Here is a 20,581-nt window from a genome sequence, read left to right as displayed (position 1 = left end):
CTCGCACCTGGCAACCGGACTGAGCCCAACCACTAATTCCCCCTTCCCCTTGACCGGCCGACAGGTGGTAACAAGCAGCGACTCTCAACCTGCCCTTGCCCATTGGGTTATTGACATTGCTTTGCAGGTCCTACAGAGCCCAGATTCCCCCATCCTGTCTGGATTGATCTTTCCATATGTTTCCTTATTTGCTCAGGTGCCTGGACAGTTCTTCAGAAATGCTTCGAATTGGGACAGTGTCAATAACAGAAATCCCTGGCTCACTGCTCTGTGATCATGGGCGTATCTAGCATTCTCAGGAAGGAGGGAGGACTGTCTGGCTATTTTCTATTATTGTGGGTAATAAAACCGCCCAAGACTCACAAGCAGTGACTATTTCCTTCTGCACATGCAAATCTTCCTTGCTGGGAGTTGAGGTTCTGAGGTAAACTGGGTGAGGACGGAGGTGTCAGCTCTGCTATAAAGGGACAAATTGCAGCTCAGTGCTCAGGAGCAGGCAGACAGACCATTCAGTTTTCTTGCCCATTTGCTCAGCAGCACCGTCAGAATGGGTGAGTTATTTTCCTACCCAAACCTTTCATTCCACATCAGAGGCTGGAGCCGGCTCATGCAGGTGCAGAGTGCTGCGGGTAGGACAAGGCAAAGAGTGACGGGGGGCGGGAGGGAATGCAAGGGGCCCTGATCCTGTGTCAATGAGGAGCTGCTGGGCAGCCATCCGACCTAGCAGCAGAAGGGAGGCCAGAGAGGAGAACACATATCTAAGCACCTTGTTAGCATCAGGAGGATCAGGCCCAGGCCTTCCCACACATGCCTGTTCTCCACCCAACACCTGCCCCCTCTATGACCCTGCACCATGGAGGACTGAGGTGTTGTCCTGACACGCTACTTACCAACATCCAGCGTGGTCCCATCTCCACTCGCACTGGAGTGTGACAGCAGCGTCTCCCCTCTCACTCCACAGAGGGCTGGCGGGCTGAGACCTAAGTAACTTCACCTTCCTTCTCTTCCCTTCACCCAACCCCAGAGCAAACCCTTCACCCAACCCCAGAGCAAATTTCTCCAGCTTGCCCCAGATTCAATGTTGCAAGGAGGTTTTAGGAGCAGAATGGAAGGTGTTTTGAGCTGGGGAAAAAAGCCTATTTGTTGGGGAAATCTAACAACTGAGGTGAAGCCATTCATGTTTAAAAATTGCATCTAAGCTGGGAAGGGCTGGCCTTAGGGAAAATGGTACCCTGGGAGAACTTGCATTTTGGTGCCTCTGGCCCCCATGGGCATGCTGCGCCCCATTCAGAGGTGAAAGTAAGTCAGTACCATCCGGTACCAGTACGCCGTGCCGGACCACACCGGCTTCCGAGGCGGGGATTTAAAAAGCTCAGATCTCCCACGGCTGCGGGCAGCCCAGAGCCCTTTGAACCCTGCCCACAGCTCCAGCGGCCAGGCTGGGGCTGGATTTAAAGGGCTTGGGGCTCCCTGCTGTGGCAGGAGCTCTGGGCACTTTAAAACCCGACCCCAACCTGGCAAGGCTCGGGGTTCCTCACAGCGGCAGGAGCTCCGGGTCCTTTAAATCCCGTCCTGCCTGAGCTGTGGTGGGGATTTAAAGGGCCCGGAGCTCCGCAGTGGACAGAACCCTGGGTCCTTTAATTTGCCCCTGAGCCCCGGGTGCTCCCAGCCATCTCTGCAGCTGAGAGCCCCGGGTTGATTTAAAGGTCCTGGGGCTCCCAGACACAGCCAGTGCCCCAGGACCTTTAAATCCTGAACGGCCCCGCCCCTTCCGGTTCAGCCATGCCTCTTCTGGATGAGGCCACGCCCCCTCAGGACTCCAGCAGTACCAGTAAGTCCTGTAAGTTACTTTCACCCCTGCCCCCCAATGCCCCTGGCTCCCCACAGGCTTCCCAAGCTCCCCCCTCCCTTCTCCCCAACCTCTGCACTCTGCCCCCTTTGCCCCAAACCCTGCCCCCTCATGCCCCTAATCCCTACACTCCCAACCTCTGCCCCCCTTCTTGCGCCCTAACACCTACACTGTGCCACCATCACCCCAGTCCCTGCACCCCCTTCACTCCTACCACCTGCACCTCCCTCCTGCCCCCAACCCGTGCACTGTGCATGCCCCTTTCACCCCAACCCCTGCATTACCCTCCTGTGCCCACAATCCCTGCACCCCCTTCACTCCTACTCCCTGAGCCCCTAACCTCTGCACTGTGCCCCCTTTGCCCCAATGCCTGCTCCCCCTCCTATGCCCCTAATCCCTACACCCCCAACCTCTGCCCCCTTCCTGTGCCCTAACACCTACACTGTGCCACCATCACCCCAATCCCTGCACCTCTTTCACCCTAACCCCTGCGTTCCCCTCCTGTGCCCCTAACCCCTGCACTGTATGTGCCCCCTTCATGCCAACCCCTGCCCCCAATCCCTGACCCCCCTACATTCCTACCCCCTGCACCTCCCTTCTGAGCCCCTAACCTCTGCACTGTGCCCCCTTTACGCCAATGCCTGCTCCCCCTCCCATGCCCCTAATCCCTACACCCTCTTCACTCCCAACCTCTGCCCCCCTTCCTGTGCCCTAACGCCTACACTGTGCCACCTTCACACCTAATCCCTGCACCTCCCTCTTGCACCCCAACTCCTGTCCCCAGTCCCTGCATTCCCTTCACTCCTACCCCCTGCACCTCCCTCCTGAGCCCCTAACCCCGGTATCCCCCGCAGGGCCGTCCCTAGGCATACACAGCATACATGGCTGCGTGGGGCACCTGACAATTTGGGGCACCACCCTCGCTGGAAACCTCTCGTCTCTGGACCCTCCCCTGAGCTGAGCTGGCAGGCTTCTCCCTGACCCTAACCCTCCCTCACTCCTCAGCCGGCCGGTAAGGCCTCCAGCTCTGCCGAGTCCGACCCAGCCTCAGGAGCCCAGAGTGGTGCAGCCCAGCACCATCCTCCCTGCACCCTGCCTGCCTGGGGGGGCAGGCAGGGCCAGGACAGGAGGAGCAAAACTTCCAAGGGGGGGATTTAAAGTGACAGTGCGCTCACTGTCTCTCACACTTCCCGAACACACAGTCTCTCTTGCACACAGACTGGCTTTCACACCCACATACACTCTGCATCTCATGAGTCACAGTCCCCCACAACAGATTGTCTCACACACACAGACAAAGTCTCACACTCCCCAACACACACTCAATCACAGTCTTACACACGCCACACACACACACACCACACACACACACACACACACACAGAGTCTCTCTCTCTCTCTGTCTTGCTCAAGCGCACTGGTTCTCTCACACACACGTTACCACACAATACACTCTGTCACACACACCACACGTCATGCACACACAACACACACGTGTATTGTTGTCGTTGTTATTTACTGCTTGGCACTTCTGCTAAATGATGATGGTGAGCTGGATGGTGGGGCTGCAGAAAGGCCCTGGGCCTGGCGAGATGAGCCTCCATGTGACAGTTGAGTCACTGCTGCAGCGTTCGTCCATACAAGCTCGTGAGTGTCAGCAAGGGGCGGGGGGGAGTCCATGCGCAGGGGTGGCGGTTCCCCTCAAGCAAGCCTGGTCAGTGGAGCCAGCTGGACGCTCACGGAGCATATCGGGCCAGTTTTAATAGAATGCTTTAGGGGCCACCAGACGGCCTGGCAGTTTTGATTCAACGTCCTTATTATGATCTGGATATGGGATGGATCCCCTCGCAAGTTCACATGGATGAACGCATAAACTGGTGGGGCAGCTAAGATGGATGCGAAGGTAGGGATAGAACAGAGGGAGACCTACAAATTGAGTACTGGGCCAAAAGAAATCGAGAGGTTCAACAAGGACCAACGTGCACGAGTCTGCACGTTAGGACGGAAGAATCCATGCACTGTTACAGACATCACAGTCTGGTGCGATCTGGTGAGTTTGGGTCTGGCCTGGCTGAGTCTCCACATGCTCAGGTTTAGCTGATCGCCATATTTGGATCGGGAAACGAATTTCCTCCAGGCGATTGCAAGCCCTGGAGGTTCCCTTCCTTCTCACGTGGGCATGGTCGATTGCTGGATTCCTCTGCAGCTTGAGGTCTTCAAATCACAATTTAGGATTTCAATAACTCATCATGTAGGGGTTGTATAAAGTGTATCGGGTCAAGGTTGTTGTGCTGCTTGTGCAGAGTCAGGCTAGATGATCATTATGTCCCTTCTGACTATGTGAGTCATAGCTAAGGTCTATGATCTATGAACAGGACTGATGCTAGAGCAGCATTCTGCAGAAAAAGACCTAGGGTTACATGTGACAAGAGCTGGATATTGTCAGCATGTGCCCTGTTGCCAAGAAGCTAACTGTCATATTGGGCGTATTAGTAGGAGCATTGCCACAGATAGGGAAATGAATTATTCCCCTGTAATTCGGCACTGGGACTGAGCAGCATCTGGTATTGCATCCCAGTTTGGGCCCCCACTACAGAAAGGAAGTGACAAATTGGAGAGTAGTCCGGGAGTGGCAACGAAATGATAAGGGGCTGGGGCATCAACTTAAGAAGGAGCTGAGGAAGGCGCTTATTTAGTCTGCAGAAAAAGAGTTTGAGGGATTGATAGCAGCTTCAACTACTTGAAGGGGTTCCAAAGGATGAAGCTCGGCTTGTTTTCAATTCTCAGATAACAGAACAAGAAGCAATGGTCTCAAGTTGCAGTGGGAGAGGTTTAGGTTGGATATTCGGAAACACTATTTCACTAGGAGGGTGGTGAAGCACTGGAATGGGTTCCCCAGGGAGGTGGTGGAATCTCCTTCCTTAGAGGTTTTTAAGGTCAGGCTTGACAAAGCCCTGGCGGGGATGATTTAGTTGGGGTTGGTCCTGCTTTGTGCAGGGGGTTGGACTAGATACCTCCTGAGGTCTCTCTTCCAACCCTGATATTCTATGAGTCTATGATCTCGAAGGCAGTTCGTGTTATAGTTCTCTTGGCATCCAACCATTAAGGCCATGAGGCAGCATGCTTCAGTTTCCCCCTCACAAAGCAAACCAGGTTGGTTAGGGTTTCTTCGCTGTGACCAGCTTTAAGTCTGTTTACAAGTATTAATTGAAAAGTAGCATTATCATAAGGTTAAACGTCCGTGTCAAAATTCTTATCCCCAAAACTTAACATTAATACCAACATTTTTATCACAGATGTGCATTTACAAGTATCTTTAGGATAACACACCCTCTGTTCGGATATTCTAGTATGAGCTTAGTTTGTTCATTACCCACGGTGTCCATTGACTTTCTCCCATGTAATCAGTCACTGGCTTTTCTTTCCCTCCAGTGTTACCCTCTATGTGGGCTCTTAATTTAATCATGTTTCTGGAATTTTGGTGCCTCGGGGTCTGGCAAAGTAGGTGTTCAGGGGGATCCTGCACATTGGCTGGCCCTTTGGGGAGCAGTTTCCTAACCCCAGGACTGTATATATGCAGAAACCCATCTCCCCTTTTGGGGTTACCCTGTGTTTCCTCCTCCCAGCACTGAGTCCTTCCCTGTCCCCTAGAGGGCTGTGATCTGTGCTCACTGGGCTAGGTGTGTTTACCCTTTGATCAGATGCGCCTTTTCCCAGCAGCTGTCTCATAACTGCTCTCTGTCTTTCGCCAGCCTGGGGGAATGCACACACACACACACAGCCCATCAGTTGGGTCATCTGTATTCTGGCAGGCTACCGCCTGGCAATTTCCTGGTCCCAACTCCTCTGTTATCACAGGTCTTGGATGGGCATCTTGATTTAAAGACACACAGTTACTTTCCAAAAATGTATCAGAAATAGCAGCTTGACAAACTGGGACCTGGATTGGGGGACCCTCCACCACCCCTTTCTCTGTCCCTGAGAAGTCAGCTGTGTGACTGCTCCCCTCCAGGAGGTCAGGTACACAGTTCCTTCTCAAAGCCTGGGTCACAGGCTGAGTGTCTGGGTGCACAGATGCTAACCTACCTGTCTTCTAAGAGGGAGGGACAGCTCAGAAATTTGCACATTGGCCTGCTAAACCCAGTGTTGTGAGTTCAATCCTTGAAGGGGCCATTTAGGGAACTGGGGTAAAAGTCTGTTTGGGGATTGGTCCTGCTTTGAGAAGGGGTTCAAGTAAATGATCTCCTGAGGTTCCTTATAATCCTGATATTCTAGTGTCTCTGCCAGCTACCAACTGGGACAGTTTCCTTAACCACTGACAACACCTCTCCTGCGCCTGAGGGTATGTTTCCTTCTGCTGGAAAGGAGCTAGGCTCAGCCCCTCCCATACTTGGAAGCACCCTGCTTCCCTGTGTTACAGAGTCACAGGAATTCTCACCCACCTCAGTGGTTTGTGAGATCCTCTGGGACACATTTCTCTCTGCTCCCTAGAGCTAAATTTGTCTCAGGTTCAGCTGTGACCTGCTGGCAGCTAACAACCTGGACAGTTCTCTCCCTGGCCAGCATTACACCCCATCCTTTCCTGATGTGGTGTTGCCTCCAGCTGCAGTGCAGGAGTTGGTCTCAACCACCCTCCCACCTGGAAGCATGTGGCTTCCCCCCTGCTGCAGAAGAATCAAGGAGACTCTCTCCCATTCTCTCAGCAGTTCCTGAGACCTTACCCTTTCCCTCAGGGGTCCCAGAATAAAACTCCCTCCTGCCGCAGGCAAATACTTTAACCTGAGCTACATGGAAAAATCATTACCAAGGAGCAGGTGGAATAGGAGGTGTTCCATTACCCCCACAGTCAAAACACTTTCCAAACCTTCCCACACCACATGGATTCTAGCTAGTGGTACAAGGAATTGGCTTTCGCCCACCCCTAAAATCTCTGCCATTTGGCCAGGTAGCATACTGGCCTTTGGGACCACACGCTGCTTAACTAGAGAGATCTGGGCCCCTGTATTCCCTGCCATTAATTTTGACAACCTTAACATACTCCATGGTTGGTTCTGCAGAGGCTAATCTCACAAAACCAATATGACAGGCTTCAGTTCCCTGGGGGGTTTCTGTGTTGAGGACAGCAGAACTAACATGAGCTCTTGGTTGCCTGCGTCCTCCTAGAACAGGGCGTTTATTCCTCAGGTGATCACACACTGGAATTACACTGATAGCACCTTTTGGGCTCTTCTGCTTTTACAGGAGATTTGGGATAGGAGTTACCAGTAGATGAATGTTTGGGGGTAAGAGAATGTTTAGGCTCCCTGGCCCTTTCTCTCTTCCCAGGGGCAAAATGGGACCCTCCCTTCCCAACAGTTTTAAACCCCTCTTTCTGTGGCCTGCCGTCAATAGACGCCTGAGTCTGATCGAAGGCATCAGCTAAAAAAGCCACCTCATCCACAGACTTTACATCTTTGTCCCATAGATGCTGCTTTACATCAGCCTTACATACACCTAGGAAATGCTCTTAAGTGACAAGATCCAACATTCCTTCAAAACTTGCCACCTCTTTACCCCTCACCCATTTTCCCAACAAATCTTTCATTTGTTTACATATTCCCCATTACTCATCCCCATATCTCTTTTAAGATTCCTAAATTTAATTATATATGTTTCAGGGGTAATCTGAAGACTTCGCAAAGGAGTATCATTAGATTTACAATAGTCTAAAGCATCTTCAGTAGGCATTCCATTGAATACATTTCGAGTTTTGCCAGTTAATTTTGCAATCAGGGTAGGAACTCTCTTATCATCTGGGATTTCATGTATTACACACAGCCTTTCGAAGGTAGTCAGATATTCAGCAATATTGTCCTCCTCACTGTATGCAGGACATAAGTGTTCCCACTTGTGGCTTTCTGTAGTGATGGGAGTCGTTGGGGTCGGGGGCCTCTGGTTCTGCTTCTCTAGCAGATCCAGCTGGTGTTTGATCTCTCTCTCTCTCTCTCTCTCTTTTTCTTCCATAGCCCTTCTGTGTGCAGCCTCCTCTTCTTTGAGCCTCATTTGTGCCTGCCACATTTGAAACTCGCGGTCCTTTTCTTTCTCTGTGGCTTCCTGTCTGGCCAGCTCTAGTTTTGTAGCTGCCTCACTGGTAGTCATTTTTCTGCTTTCTTGTGCTTAGTTCCCTCACCCGAAATAAACAAACAGAAAATAACAAAACTGTGATCGCCTCCTGACTGTTCTTAGCCACTGCACTTAAGACTCACTTTAAATCACAAATATCAGTGCTTAAAGTTGGAGTAACAAGCCGCACATACACCCTGCTTGGTGCACCACTGCCAGGGCCAGCTCCAGGCACCAGTGCAGCAAGTAGGTGCCTGGGGCTGCCAATGGAGAGGGGCAGCACATCTGGCTCTTTGGCGGCAATTCAGCAGCGGGCCCCTCAGTCCCTCTCGGAGGATGGAACCTGCTGCTGAATTGCCGCCAAAGAATGAAGTGATGGTGGTAGAGCTGCTGCCAATCGAGGCTTTTTTTATTTGTTTTTTTTGCTGCTTGGGGCGGCAAAAACGTTGGAGCCAACCCTGGACACTGTGATGTTCCCCTGGTGTTGTCTGGAACAGTGATCTGCTAGGTCACTCCAATCCTTGACTCTGGGAGCCAGCCTTACCCAGCTCTGCTGTGAGAACCCCACTCCTGGGCTGTTCACACACAGCCTCTGGCATGTAAGCTGCTTGGATCTGTTAGAAGAAAAGGAGCAGGTTGACCCAGAGGCGGATTTGAGTACAGACTTATTTATTGCGATACTTGTTCCCCTCGATCCAATTGTCGAGTAACTACTGGATTAGTGACAGCACACTCTTTTTATCTAGTATGTAGTTAGTATGTAAAGGCATACGTTTGTTACCGCACCCCCAAAACCCTTATTAAGTAATAGAAACACCCATACAATTTGTATACTGACCCCTATTTATTGTTCATAGCATTAAGCATGTTGTACAGGCATTTTTACCTTGAAAATACATTTCTTTGCAATAATCTGTTGCTACAAATTCCCCTGATCAGCAGTTCTCAGGGGAGGGAGGAAGGGGCCACAAGAGGTTCTCGGGGGAGGGAGGAAGGGGCTATGAGCCAGGGCTTGTTTATGTAGCTGGGAAAGGAAGGGAGGGGGAGATAAGCCCTGGCTGGGATGATTTAGTTGGGATTGGTCCTGCTTTGAGCAGCAGGTTGGACTAGATACCTCCTGAGGTCCCTTCCAACCCTGAGATTCTATGATTCTATGATAACATTACTTTTACTTTCTTTCACACAAAGGGTATTCATTCAACAACTACATTTTTCATGCTGCTGCAGGCCTTATCAATTCTTACAAGCAACAGGGAAGGGGAAATATGGCAGCTTATTTAACAAACAAAGAAGTACTGCCTGCTTATGCCTTTATCTCCTAATGCCATGTAAGCACACCACCAACTTCCCAGGTCTTTACTTAACCCTAACATATCCCAACACTCCCCCACTCTCTTCAAAGAAGGGCCCAGGCACCCCTCCTTCTTGCACACTGAATGACGGGGGGCATTCAGGCTGGAGGCCCTGACTCCAGCTAGCCTGATACCTTGGTCCACTGACCATGCTACAAGGAGAGAGAGAAGGCAGGTCATAAAAAAGGGTAAGCCACTGAATTTACAAATATGGCTTTCGGGGAGAGGCTAAGGCAGCACATAATTTCAAACACCCCATGAATATGGTCAATACTACAATTAATAGGAATAACATTCCTACATGAGTAATACGACCAAGAAGTGAATGAGTGTCCATTATGCCTGTCCAAAGGGCACAGGCAATATCAGTCCAAGTACAATCAGCAGACAGTTGGAATGCATTTATTCCTCCAAGAGCCTTGGCTTCCAAAATCTGTGCTCAGCGATGCTTGACCTGGAGCTGCCAGAGTAACTCTATCACATGGTCCCAATGGGTTCCAGTACCAACATAGTCCAATTAGTAGGTATTGTTGGGTGTCCTGTTACATTAAGCCAATGCATACCTAGTGTATGAATCTGATAAGTGGAGTTTCCCAGCTGCAAGGAAAAGTTTCCTGGTCCAAATCCCACCCACTCCACATACCTTCCACCGTCCAAAACCTGGGCATTAAGCACAGCCGATCCCTCCCAGCAAATTTTATTTCCCTGTTCTATCGAATGCTGAGGGTGTACGGGTTCTGAATACTGCAGGGGTGGCAATTCCTGTGGCCATCCTTTCCAGGTATTTCCCTGTCCCACCCATGTGAGACCCACTTGTGGGTAGTATACCTCGGATCCCATTAGAAACCGTGTGTTGTTATTTGTTATAGCTACTTGCTGTACGGGTTCATGGGACCTTTTTCATTTGCACCCATGCCCAAATCCCGGCTGTAAAAGGATGGCTGAGGTCCATTTTCCTTTATCCACTCCCCTGTCAGTAAGGGTACATAGGCTCAGTGTACAGTACCCCAAAATTGTCTGCCAGGTGGCTCTAAAGGACCAATACACCTTTAATTGATTTGCTACATTAGTCACCGCCAAACCAGATGGCCATAAACCCTGACGGGCATCCTGCAAGAGGTTTACAAGATGATTGGTGAGGGCTTTTGGAGCCTGGCCACATGCTTCTTCCCACAAAATAGTCTTTACACTGTTCACGAGTTCACTCATAAGGGATTCCGTAATATTCTTGAGGGTTAGAATAACATTTCCCAACAAATGGTCTTTGAGCCAAGCACAGATCCCTGTAATAATCTCCCACATGTCCTGTAGCCCCAGGGAATGTTCCAAGAGTTGGATTCGAGCCTCTGAGTCAGCCTCCTGCAACGAGTTCCAACCTTCCCAGAAGTAGTTTCTGAGGGCTAGCCATTTTTGGATGTTCTTTTTTAATTCCCATCCAACCATTTCTAATGAGTTTTAAGTTGTCCATAGCAGCATTCTTTCACCTACTTTGGTAAACTGAGAACAGTTAGCAAATGTAGTACACCTCTACCTCGATATAACACGTCCCAAGATAACACAACTTCAGATATAATGCGGTAAAGCGGGGGGCGGGGCTGCGCACTCCGGTGGATCAAAGCAAGTTCAGTATAACATGGTTTCATCTATAACGCAGTAAGATTTTTTGGCTCCTGAGGACAGCATTATATCGAGGTAGAGGTGTACTGAGATACTAATCAGTGGGGAACAGAGTGATGGACATAGTCGGGGATTGGTTCCTGCTCTGAGAATGGGGTTGGACTAGATGACCACCTGAGGTCCCTTCCAAACCTGATATTCTGTGATTCTATTATTCTAACTGGGCTTGTTGAGTCTGTAGAAGAGAAGAGTGAGGGAGGATTTGATAGAAGCCTTCAATTATCTGAAAGGGAGTTTCAAAGAGGATGGAGCTCAGCTGTTCTCAGTGGTGGAAAATGACAGAACAAGTAGCGATAGTCTCAAGTTGCAGTGAGGGAGGTTTAGGTTGGATATTAGGAAACACTATTTTACTAGGAGGGTGGTGAAGCACTGGAATGGGTTTCCTAGGGAGGCGATGGAATCTCCATCCTTAGAGGTTTTTAAGGTCAGGCTTGACAAAGTCCGCCCTGGCTGGGATGATTTAGTTGGTGTTGGTCCTGCTTTGAGCAGGGGGTTGGACTAGATGACCTCCTGAGGTCCCTTCCAACCCTGATATTCTATGAGTCTATGATTTGTAAACCAGATGCATTAAGAACCACAGGTCTTTGGACTGGGGTAAACCACCATGGGGATGGGTGTGTCACAGACAATTTGGAGGGAGGTGGAGGAGTAGGGGGTAGTGGAAGAGATTTAATTAGGATATATTTTCCCTTGGTCCAAAAAGGGGCAGCAAAACATGTCCAATTAAAAAGGGGTGTCATGCCTGAAGAATTTAGGGAAATCCAGACGAGAGTGAGATTTCCATCCAATGTCCACATTCCCCAGAGAGCCGAACCATTTCTCCAGAGGGATAATGAGGTGGAAAAGGTACACACTCCGGCATAAACAATTGCTGTGTAATTTGTACAAAGTGATTTAAGTGACCATTTATTCCCTCCATTTTAAAAGTCCACTTTGCTGAACTATTGTGAGTGTACCTGGGGGCTTGTAAGGAACCGTTATTAAACCACTGAACAAAACGATTGGTTGGACCGTATTCATTTTGCAAGTATACTTGGCATCAGTCACTGAGGGTATCAGGGTCAGTAGATGGTGGGCTAGGGGAAGGAGAAGAGAGAGTGGACTGACGTGGGGTATCTGTTTTTGTCCTATGTGCCCTGGTGTGTCGTAGCACAACGGTTGTAGGTTTAAAATTACTGACCACTTCAGGTGCTTCAGGGAAGGCTGTATACCCTGATCCCACCTCTACAAATTTACATTGACGAGCATAGGGAATAAATCCCCAATAGTATGCAGCACCACAATTTGTTAAACCACAATTTCCTCCCTGCCACCAGGGAATTGTTCACCTTTGATACCAGGGCCACTGTTGGACTTGTTCTGGAGTGTAGTCCTTCAATTACCGTTGTATTCCAATGTCCTCCAGATTAGGGCTGGATAAAGAGGCAGATTAAATCTGACCCATGCAGCCATGAGAAGTATCCACAGGAGTGGCCATAGTCCTGAAAAAACAGAATCACTTCATTCCTTTTGGCATTTGGTGAAGGCATTACAGCGCTTCACCTGAGAGACATGAGCCCACCAGTGCTGATCCTCATGGGATAAGCACACCAGAGATGGATGAATCATGTCAGCTACCAGATAAGGACCCTCCCACCAGGGCACTGGAAAGGAGTGGGGCTGTGGGCACGATACATTACCAGCATCCCTGTTTGTATCTGATCCAGGAGATTGCGGGGGTGGGGGGGCGGGATCGCACCAGGCTGTGGTTTTGGCCCTAGCCTTGCCCTCTGATTGGGCAGCCTCCCTGTGTAGTATTCGGATTCGCTCCTGAAGTTGGAGGATCCAGTCCTCCATGTTTGTCTGCACGACCTGTTCCATTGGTGAGGGTGAGAGCAGGATTTCCCACTGAGGCATTGGTCTGCCTGTTAGCAGTCTGTGACTGAAGCCTTTGGCAGGCTGGGCTCGGATATGCATTAAAATGAAAGGCAAGAGCTTGGCCCAATTGGTGCCTCCCAGATTGGCACCCTTCCAAAGCTCCTCCTTGACGGTGTGATTCATGCACTCCACTTGCCCGGCGGCTTGAGAGTGGTAGGGGATATGGAGTTGCAACTCCACCCGCAGCAGTTCACTGAGATGCTGCAATAGAGAACTGTGAAATGCTGGCCCTTGATCTGAATCCATGATTCAGGGAACCCCCCAGCGAACAAAGACCTGGGTAACAGGCAGTGAGGCAGCGGTTTTGGCGGTTTGGAGTAGGGAAGGCTTCTACTCACTTACTGAATGTCTCCACAATTACCAGCATGAACCGATACCCAGCTTTAGTACTGGGTAGGGGGCCCACATGGTCCCTTTGTATTCTTTCCCAGGGACCAGTCAAGGGTCACTCCATGAGCTTTCCCTTGTGACCAGCTGTGGCTGGCTGGTGTCGGGCACACTCCAGACATGCTGCTAGCCAAGCTTTAACATCCCCTTTCCAGGAAGGCCACCAACCCAGGTGGCTTACTGTATCCATCATTTCTTCCTCTCTTGGCTGTCCACCCACCTTAGAGCTGTGTACCCACCACAACAGGGTGTCCCTCCACCAAAGGGATATGTAGGGGATTCCAGAAGTGGACCACAGAGAGTAGGATACAGGTGCAGTTACCTTGAAACTGTGACAGGCCCAATTCTCCCTGCCTTGCTGCATGGGTCCTCATTTACACTTATGCAAAGTGGGGTCAAGCCAAATTCCCAACCATTCACTCCCATTAGAGGAAGCATTTGCACTCAGCACGTGTGTAAACACCACTTGATTTCCATATGTGCAGCACTGAAAAGGTGGGGCAAGCCAGGTGGTCCTGGGAAGATTGTGCTGAGTTCAAGCCCACACCAATGCTAACCTTGTAGGCCAGATGTTTCAAAAGGACCTGCAGAGCTGGGGATTCATCTCAATGTGAGCATCTGAAATGTGAGCCTTCGTCTTGTGTTTCAGTATTCAGGACTTAAATCCCAGTGGCCCAACCTTAACACCAGCTGTACCCAAGCATTTTATCTGGTGAAAGACTGTTACAATTAGATACAATAATCATTAGTCAATTGGATTAATTATAACCTCTATTCTTGACATGAATGCTCAAGAGTTAATGAAGTGGAAAGTCTGGAAAGTGGTACTAATGAGTTCTTACTGAGCCGAACAGACAGAAACATCAAACACAAGTCATAATTTCAAAACAGAAGGCATTTTTATTAGGATTGGTAACAAAACAAACAAACAAACAAACAAAAAGCTTGAGCAGTGAATACATGACAGTTCCAGTGCTGGTCAGTTAAAATGAATTTTGCTGATCAAAGTTATACAGGGGTTGGGAAAAGAACTGGAAACAGACTCTTGCTGCAGTTTTAACCATGAAAAGAAGTTAGCACAGAAATGTGGGCCACCAGGGATACGACTAGCTTCTGATACTGCCCAGAGCTGGAGAGTCCTCATGTTCGCCTAAGAGGCTGTTTATTGCTGCCTAGTAGCATTGTGGGTCTCTATTACCAGCTGTGTTGCTGAGTGAATTGTGATTCTCCATTTCCTGAAGGGAGCTTCACTCTGTCTCTTCACATTCTCAGCAGTCCCACGCCTTTGTCTCCTGCTCCTCACCTGTCTGGTGACCCTATCAGCCTCCGTTCTCAGTCTGGACACACACAACCTGCACATCTTCAAGAGATCCATCACTAATATCACAAAGACAGCTCCAAAGGCAATTGAAGATGGTAGGTAGCTCCCAAGAGGTAGCTCCTGTTTCCCTGCACAATTCCCCAGATGCTTTCTCTTTAACCCTTGGTTTGCATTTTCCCAGGTCAAATCCGGCTGGTGAATGGTCCCAGCCACTGTGCTGGGCGGGTGGAAATTCTGTACAACAATGTCTGGGGCACTGTGTGCGATGACAGCTGGGATTTAAATGATGCATCAGTGGTGTGTCGGCAGCTGGGCTGTGGGGCCGTGGTATCGGCACCAGGCACAGCTCACTTTGGACAAGGATCTGGTCCCATCCTACTGGACGATGTTAACTGCAGAGGAGGAGAATCTGCCCTCACAGAGTGCACCTTAAAGCCTTGGGGAGTCCACAACTGTAACCATGGAGAAGATGCCAGTGTGGTGTGTTCAGGTAATGCTGATAACTGCTGTAACCTACCCTTGCCAGAGGGGCAGAGGGTGGTGTGATGCTATTTCCTTACCCTACCCTTGCCTGGGGGCAGGAGACTTTTGCTGTACCTGACACTCTCCCGGGGGCTGGGGTGGAAGGCTATTGCCAAATTTGCTGTACCCTACCCTCGCCAGGGGAGTAGAGGGGGCAGGAGGCTAGTTCTGTACCCTATACTCGCCCAGGGGTGGGGATGGGAGGCTATTGCTGTACCCAACCCCTCACCCTCGCTTGGAGAGGCCTTCCCCAATGCCAGTGCGCTGCAGCGACTGGTGCAGCTTGTGGTCTAGTTCCATATCCTGTGGTCTCCAGGAGGAGCTCTGGGATGCACTATGGGACAGACCCAGTCCTTTGTCACGCTGGGGTAACCCCATTGACTCAGGGGTGCTACCTTGTTTACTTGGGTATTGGGGGAGTGGACTGGCCCACATCAGAATTGCTCTGCTGTCCTGCTACCAGCATAGCCCAGGCTGCCAGTCTGGCTGGGATCAGGGGTGCTGGAATTGGGGGTGCTGCTCCACCCCCATGGCTTGAAGTGGTTTCCATCATATACAGGGTTTACAGTTTGGTTCAATGGCTCTCAGTACCCCCACTATAAACATTGGTCCAATGTCACTGGCCTGGGAACCCACCGGCTTGGGCACCTCCTGCTAGACTCCCGACGGGGAGAGCGGCAAAGCTGAGGGAGCCCGAGGCCTAGTCCTCACTGGGACCAGGCCATGTCTCTAGGTATGGTCGCCATGGTTACAGCTCTCTAGACCCTCCACCCCCCACCCCATGATAGAGATATAGCTAGACTGATGAGTCGTGGATCTACATTGGGTGCTCTGGGGGCAGGAGAAACTCAAAGGGGTGGATGTGGAGCACCATGGATAGAGGGGAGCCAGGAGGGAGCCAGACAAAGAGAAAGGGGAAATTCATGCAGGGGAGCCCAAGAGAGGAAGTGGGCAGGGGGAGACACATTGAGAAGCAGAGATGGGGCTATGCAGGTAACTCCAGAGGGAAACGATGGGTTTGACAGGATGAGTTTATGAATTTGGGGAGGAGGCACAAGGGAGACATTGGGGAAATTTCTGTATTCACTTCGTATCCAAATTAGGGCATTGCATTATTTGCATAAAACCTCCAGCTTTCTGGACCCATGGTATTAGCAGGTCCTCCAGCCACGCAAGAGCTCAGATGATCTCCCCCGCCTCTCGATCAGACTGTGTCATCCCCTCCAGATCCCCATGATGGTTTCACTCCTTAGTCCCTCTTGGCCCATGGCTCTGATCTCATCGCTCACTCCCTGGTTGCCACCCTTCCCCTTTGCCAACAATGTCAGCTCCACACACACGCCCCCACTCACCCCTTCCCAGCTCAAAGCCCTTCCCCACACTGAGCATTGTGAATGAGGCACCTTCTCCATCTGGCATGCCATGCCCCCAGCCTCCCAACAGTCAAGTGTCTGTTAGACTCAGGCTGGGCATCTCAAAAGTGCCTAAGGGAGTTGGTTACCCAAATCCCATTCATGTGCCTCACTCCCTTAAGCAGCTCTGAAAATCCCAGGCCAGGTTTACATTAGGAGTGTGGTACTGGTGTAGCTGTATCTGTACTGTACTGCATTGACAAAGCCCTGCTAGTTTGGTCGCAGCTTCTATCAGTAAAGCTGCCCTTTGCTTTCCCTACACATCCGGAGTGAAACAAGCCAGCCCAGTCAAAGTGCAGTTCTGCTGGTAAAGCAGCGTCTTCACTGGGGGCTTTGCCAGTCCAAGACCGTATCCCCTCTCACCCCTGACTGAGTTGGCGGTGCTGACAGAAGTCTAGGTTGTAGACCTGGCCTAGGACTCGTTTCTTCTATGGCACCCACAAGAAGTGACCTCACATTCACTCAGACACTATTACACATGCACACAAAAAAGTATCACTCAAAGTTACACCTTCCTCTGGGCTTTCCAGGGCATCCTGTCTTCTCCAGTTCTGTCATTTTGATTGAAAGGTCTTTGGGGCAAGGAATAGCTTCATGCTGAGTCTTACCCTGTGAGGAGCACTCTCTCTATCTGTCTATTCATATAATAGCCCACCATCAGAGGGATCAGGGAGATCAGAAGAGTACTTGAAGTTTGACTGAAAATTGGCCAGAACTGGGGCAGGCTGCTGGTGCAGTCCCGATCTGGTATTCCGTAGGGTGGCTCGTATCTCATTCTCTTTGAAGGAGAGGGAGATGTTTGAAGTTACCCTGGCCATCAGGTGGCCTGTACCAGCCTTCCCCAACTATGAAGTGCAAGAGGTCTGTTTGCAAGGGATGGACTGGCATTCCTCAGTCCTTCCAAGGCTTGTTCACCCTGCAGTACTGCAGATAGGCTATTTGCCCTCCAGGGTCTCCTGGAAGTTCTCTGACATCAGGAGCTTACCCTTTGGCCTCCATTAGTTTGACTAAATTGGTTGGTGTACCCATGGTTGGATCCCTTTGATCTTTGTGGCAGGAAGGCGTTGGCCTGTCCAGGAGAACTATGTGATTCTGACACTGCTGAGGTCTAAACCCAGGACGAAAATGAGACCTAGTGATTGTGCATACCTGTAAATGTGGCCAGTGACAAGCTGGGGGAAGTCCATGGCTACCATGATGGCTGAGGCCTGAGCTGGCAGGCCGAGTGTATAGTCTCCACTGGGGGTGAAGTTTACCAGGACAGTGAATCTTTGGGGCTCCCTCCCCAAGTCTCGCAGAAGCTCTGCCTGATCCTTTGGGGATTGCCCAACCTGGTGTCCTGTTTCTACTGGCATTTCCATGTTTATTCAATCCCTGGACTCATGGATCAGGTGGGCACATTCATATGCCTTCACTATACAAATGAGGCCTAGCTTATGTTACATGTCAGATGGGGATAATAGGGCCCTGCCACCTTCCTTACCCTGCTGGGACTGAGGATCTGAACTAGGGACTACTGGTAACTAGGACTGGCACTGGATTTCCTACATCATCTGCTCAGACATGGATGATGCATCCCAGATCAGGATCTCATCCATGACCAGGTCAGATCAGACCATAACCAGCACTGCTTAATTTGTTATGAAAGAGGTGACGGGGCGCCACTGATGCAACAAGCCCATAGGTGCCAGGGCTCTGAACTGCCAAGTCTAGCGGTGCTGGGACTCAGCGTTGGCGAGCTCTGGCACAAATTAAGCACTGATAATCAAGGAAACATGGAGAGAACAGACCAAGTGACTTGCTGATACCAAAGGGCTATGGTGGATGTGGTTACCTTACTCAGGCCTCTGGCAAGTGATACCCTGGGAGGGACTAGAGAGGGATCCAGCAGCATTTCATCTCCAGGGAATATTCAGGCAGACACACAACCATGGATTCTGCATTTTCCCAGTAAGGAACACAAAGGCGGGCATCAATCTGTGCCACTGACCCAGCATGCAGTGAGCCTGCTCCCATTGCTCTGCAGACTTGACACTACATACCAGCAAGGATGTCAATAGAAAGCTGCTCCAGCATTTTTCTCCGCAGTGATAACTCCTAGGCAGACTCCTCATGACGGAAATAAAACTGACCCCCCCCACCACCACCCACACTGATCCTGGATGACCTGAACATGGAGCTTGGGGAATGGGCACGGGACAGCAGGGTGGGTAGAGAATGGCCTTGTATCATGGGTATTAAGAGAGGGGAACTTTGATGTTACAGGCCCTGGGGGGCATGAATCCCTGGTGAATCCTGTCTGGGGCAAAAGCTGCCAACTGTGCCAGTTCGGGTGGGAATGGTCTGGAACAGCCTGACCTGGCCCACTGCAAACACTTTGACTGCATATGGCTCCCTCAGTCTGGATTCTGTCCTGAGATAACATAAGACCCAAACATCATTTTAACCCTTTCCAGACCTTTGTTTGCCTGTGCAAGCATGCAGCATCTCAGCATTGCCCTGAATGTAGCCACAGCAGGAGGATTGGAAGCTTTAGGGCCTAGTTTCATGGGTTCTGGTTAAATCAGCCTCTCTCTCCTGCCTTCAGCCAAGCCCAAGGACTGCAGTGAGATCCCCTCGGGCAGCCCCAGTGGCATCTACCTCATCCAGCCCACAGGACTGCACCAGCTCGTGGTGTACTGTGACATGAACGAAACAGCCGGGGGCTGGACGGTCCTCCAGCGGAACCGGCACAACACGCAGATCACCTGGGCCGAGTCCTGGACCACCTACAAGTATGGCTTTGGAAACGTGGAGGATGACTACTGGCTGGGGACGGAGTACATCTATCAGATCGCCAAGCAGAGGGTCTACCAGGTCAGGTTTGTCATCCACGATTCATCCGGCACCATGAAATATGCAGACTACAACCTCTTCAGTCTGGAAGATGAGTCCAATGGCTACAGGCTGAGGCTGGGCTCTTACACGGGGACTGCAGGGGATGCCATGTCTTCAAACAATCCTAACTCCATGCATGACAATATGAAGTTCTCCACTAAAGACCTGGATCAGGACGCTTACAGCGGGAACTGTGCGTCTAGCTATAGTGGGGGCTGGTGGTACTCGGCTTGTTATTCTGTTCGATTGAACGTCAAAGGGAGCATCACTTGGGGTAGTTTCTGTAGTGGGAACTGCCAAGCCTCTGCCATCCTCATCAAACCAGTGTCTTACTGTTAGTCATCCCTTCCCCACCCTTTTGTTTGCAGTGAGGCCAACCTCTGCTCCACAAAGTGATGGAAAAGGGTCAGAGTGTGTCATGGCCAAACCTCCTGCCTGCCCTCACAGGCCTTGCTGGGGAAGGTACCCGGATTACCAAGGAAATGGGGCCACTTTCCTTCTCCTCTCCCTCCCTGCAGACTTTCCGAGCTCTTCTCCACTGGGCCCTTCCCCTTTGGGTTGATTCATTTTAATTATATTGAAAATCAGAACAATGATTTTAAAAAATTGTATCTTCCAAATGTAGCAGCTCCGGGAAGAGAATGTGCATGGCCTTGTAGTGACTTTTCTTCGTACACTTAGTTCTTGGCTTCAGTGGGTGGCCTCATGCAGGTGAGAAGGGCACAGACCCAGACAGGTTTCCACAAACTTCTTTTTCTCCTTCCTTGTGGGCATTAAAGCTTTAGAATAAAATTGCATTTCTGGCAATGACGTCTGCTTCATACTCCCATGCAGCATCTCAGATGTGCTCATACAGTATAAGATAGGTGACAATGGAACAGGCATTCTGCGCTCTTCAGGTTCTCATCCCATTCTCCTCATCATTGAAAAGGAAATGGTGAAATGTTCTAATCAGGGCATTTAATTGTCATTGCTCCATGTCTGGCTGAGTTGTGGCACAGCACAGGAAATGTGGCTGGACTCTGGAGTTTCATACTGGGGAAACTCATTCCTTATTCAGCACTGCATTATTACTCCAGGTTTGCATGGGTGCATGGGTGCCACCAGCTTCAGTGGAGTTACTCCTCGTTTACACTGGTGTAAGGGAAAGGAGAATGAGGCCTCT

The 20,581-nt window shown here is 50.4% G+C and overlaps 1 protein-coding gene across 1 annotated transcript; it reads left to right on the top strand.

Moving 5' to 3' along the window:
* The first annotated feature begins 380 nt into the window (after positions 1 to 380).
* LOC116818751 (fibrinogen-like protein 1-like protein) lies at positions 381 to 20,325 on the top strand. The gene is made up of 4 exons (XM_032769956.2): positions 381 to 551; positions 14,557 to 14,700; positions 14,787 to 15,095; positions 19,127 to 20,325. The coding sequence occupies exons 1-4, from the start codon at positions 548 to 550 to the stop codon at positions 19,753 to 19,755; spliced, it is 1,086 nt and encodes a 361-aa protein (XP_032625847.1). The 5' UTR covers positions 381 to 547; the 3' UTR covers positions 19,756 to 20,325.
* The last annotated feature ends 256 nt before the right edge of the window (positions 20,326 to 20,581 follow it).

Source organism: Chelonoidis abingdonii, chromosome 20, assembly GCF_003597395.2.
Source record: "Chelonoidis abingdonii isolate Lonesome George chromosome 20, CheloAbing_2.0, whole genome shotgun sequence".
NCBI classification, from domain to species: domain Eukaryota; kingdom Metazoa; phylum Chordata; order Testudines; family Testudinidae; genus Chelonoidis; species Chelonoidis abingdonii.
Note: the sequence above shows the minus strand (reverse complement) of the source record. Positions and strands in the feature narration are given on the sequence as shown.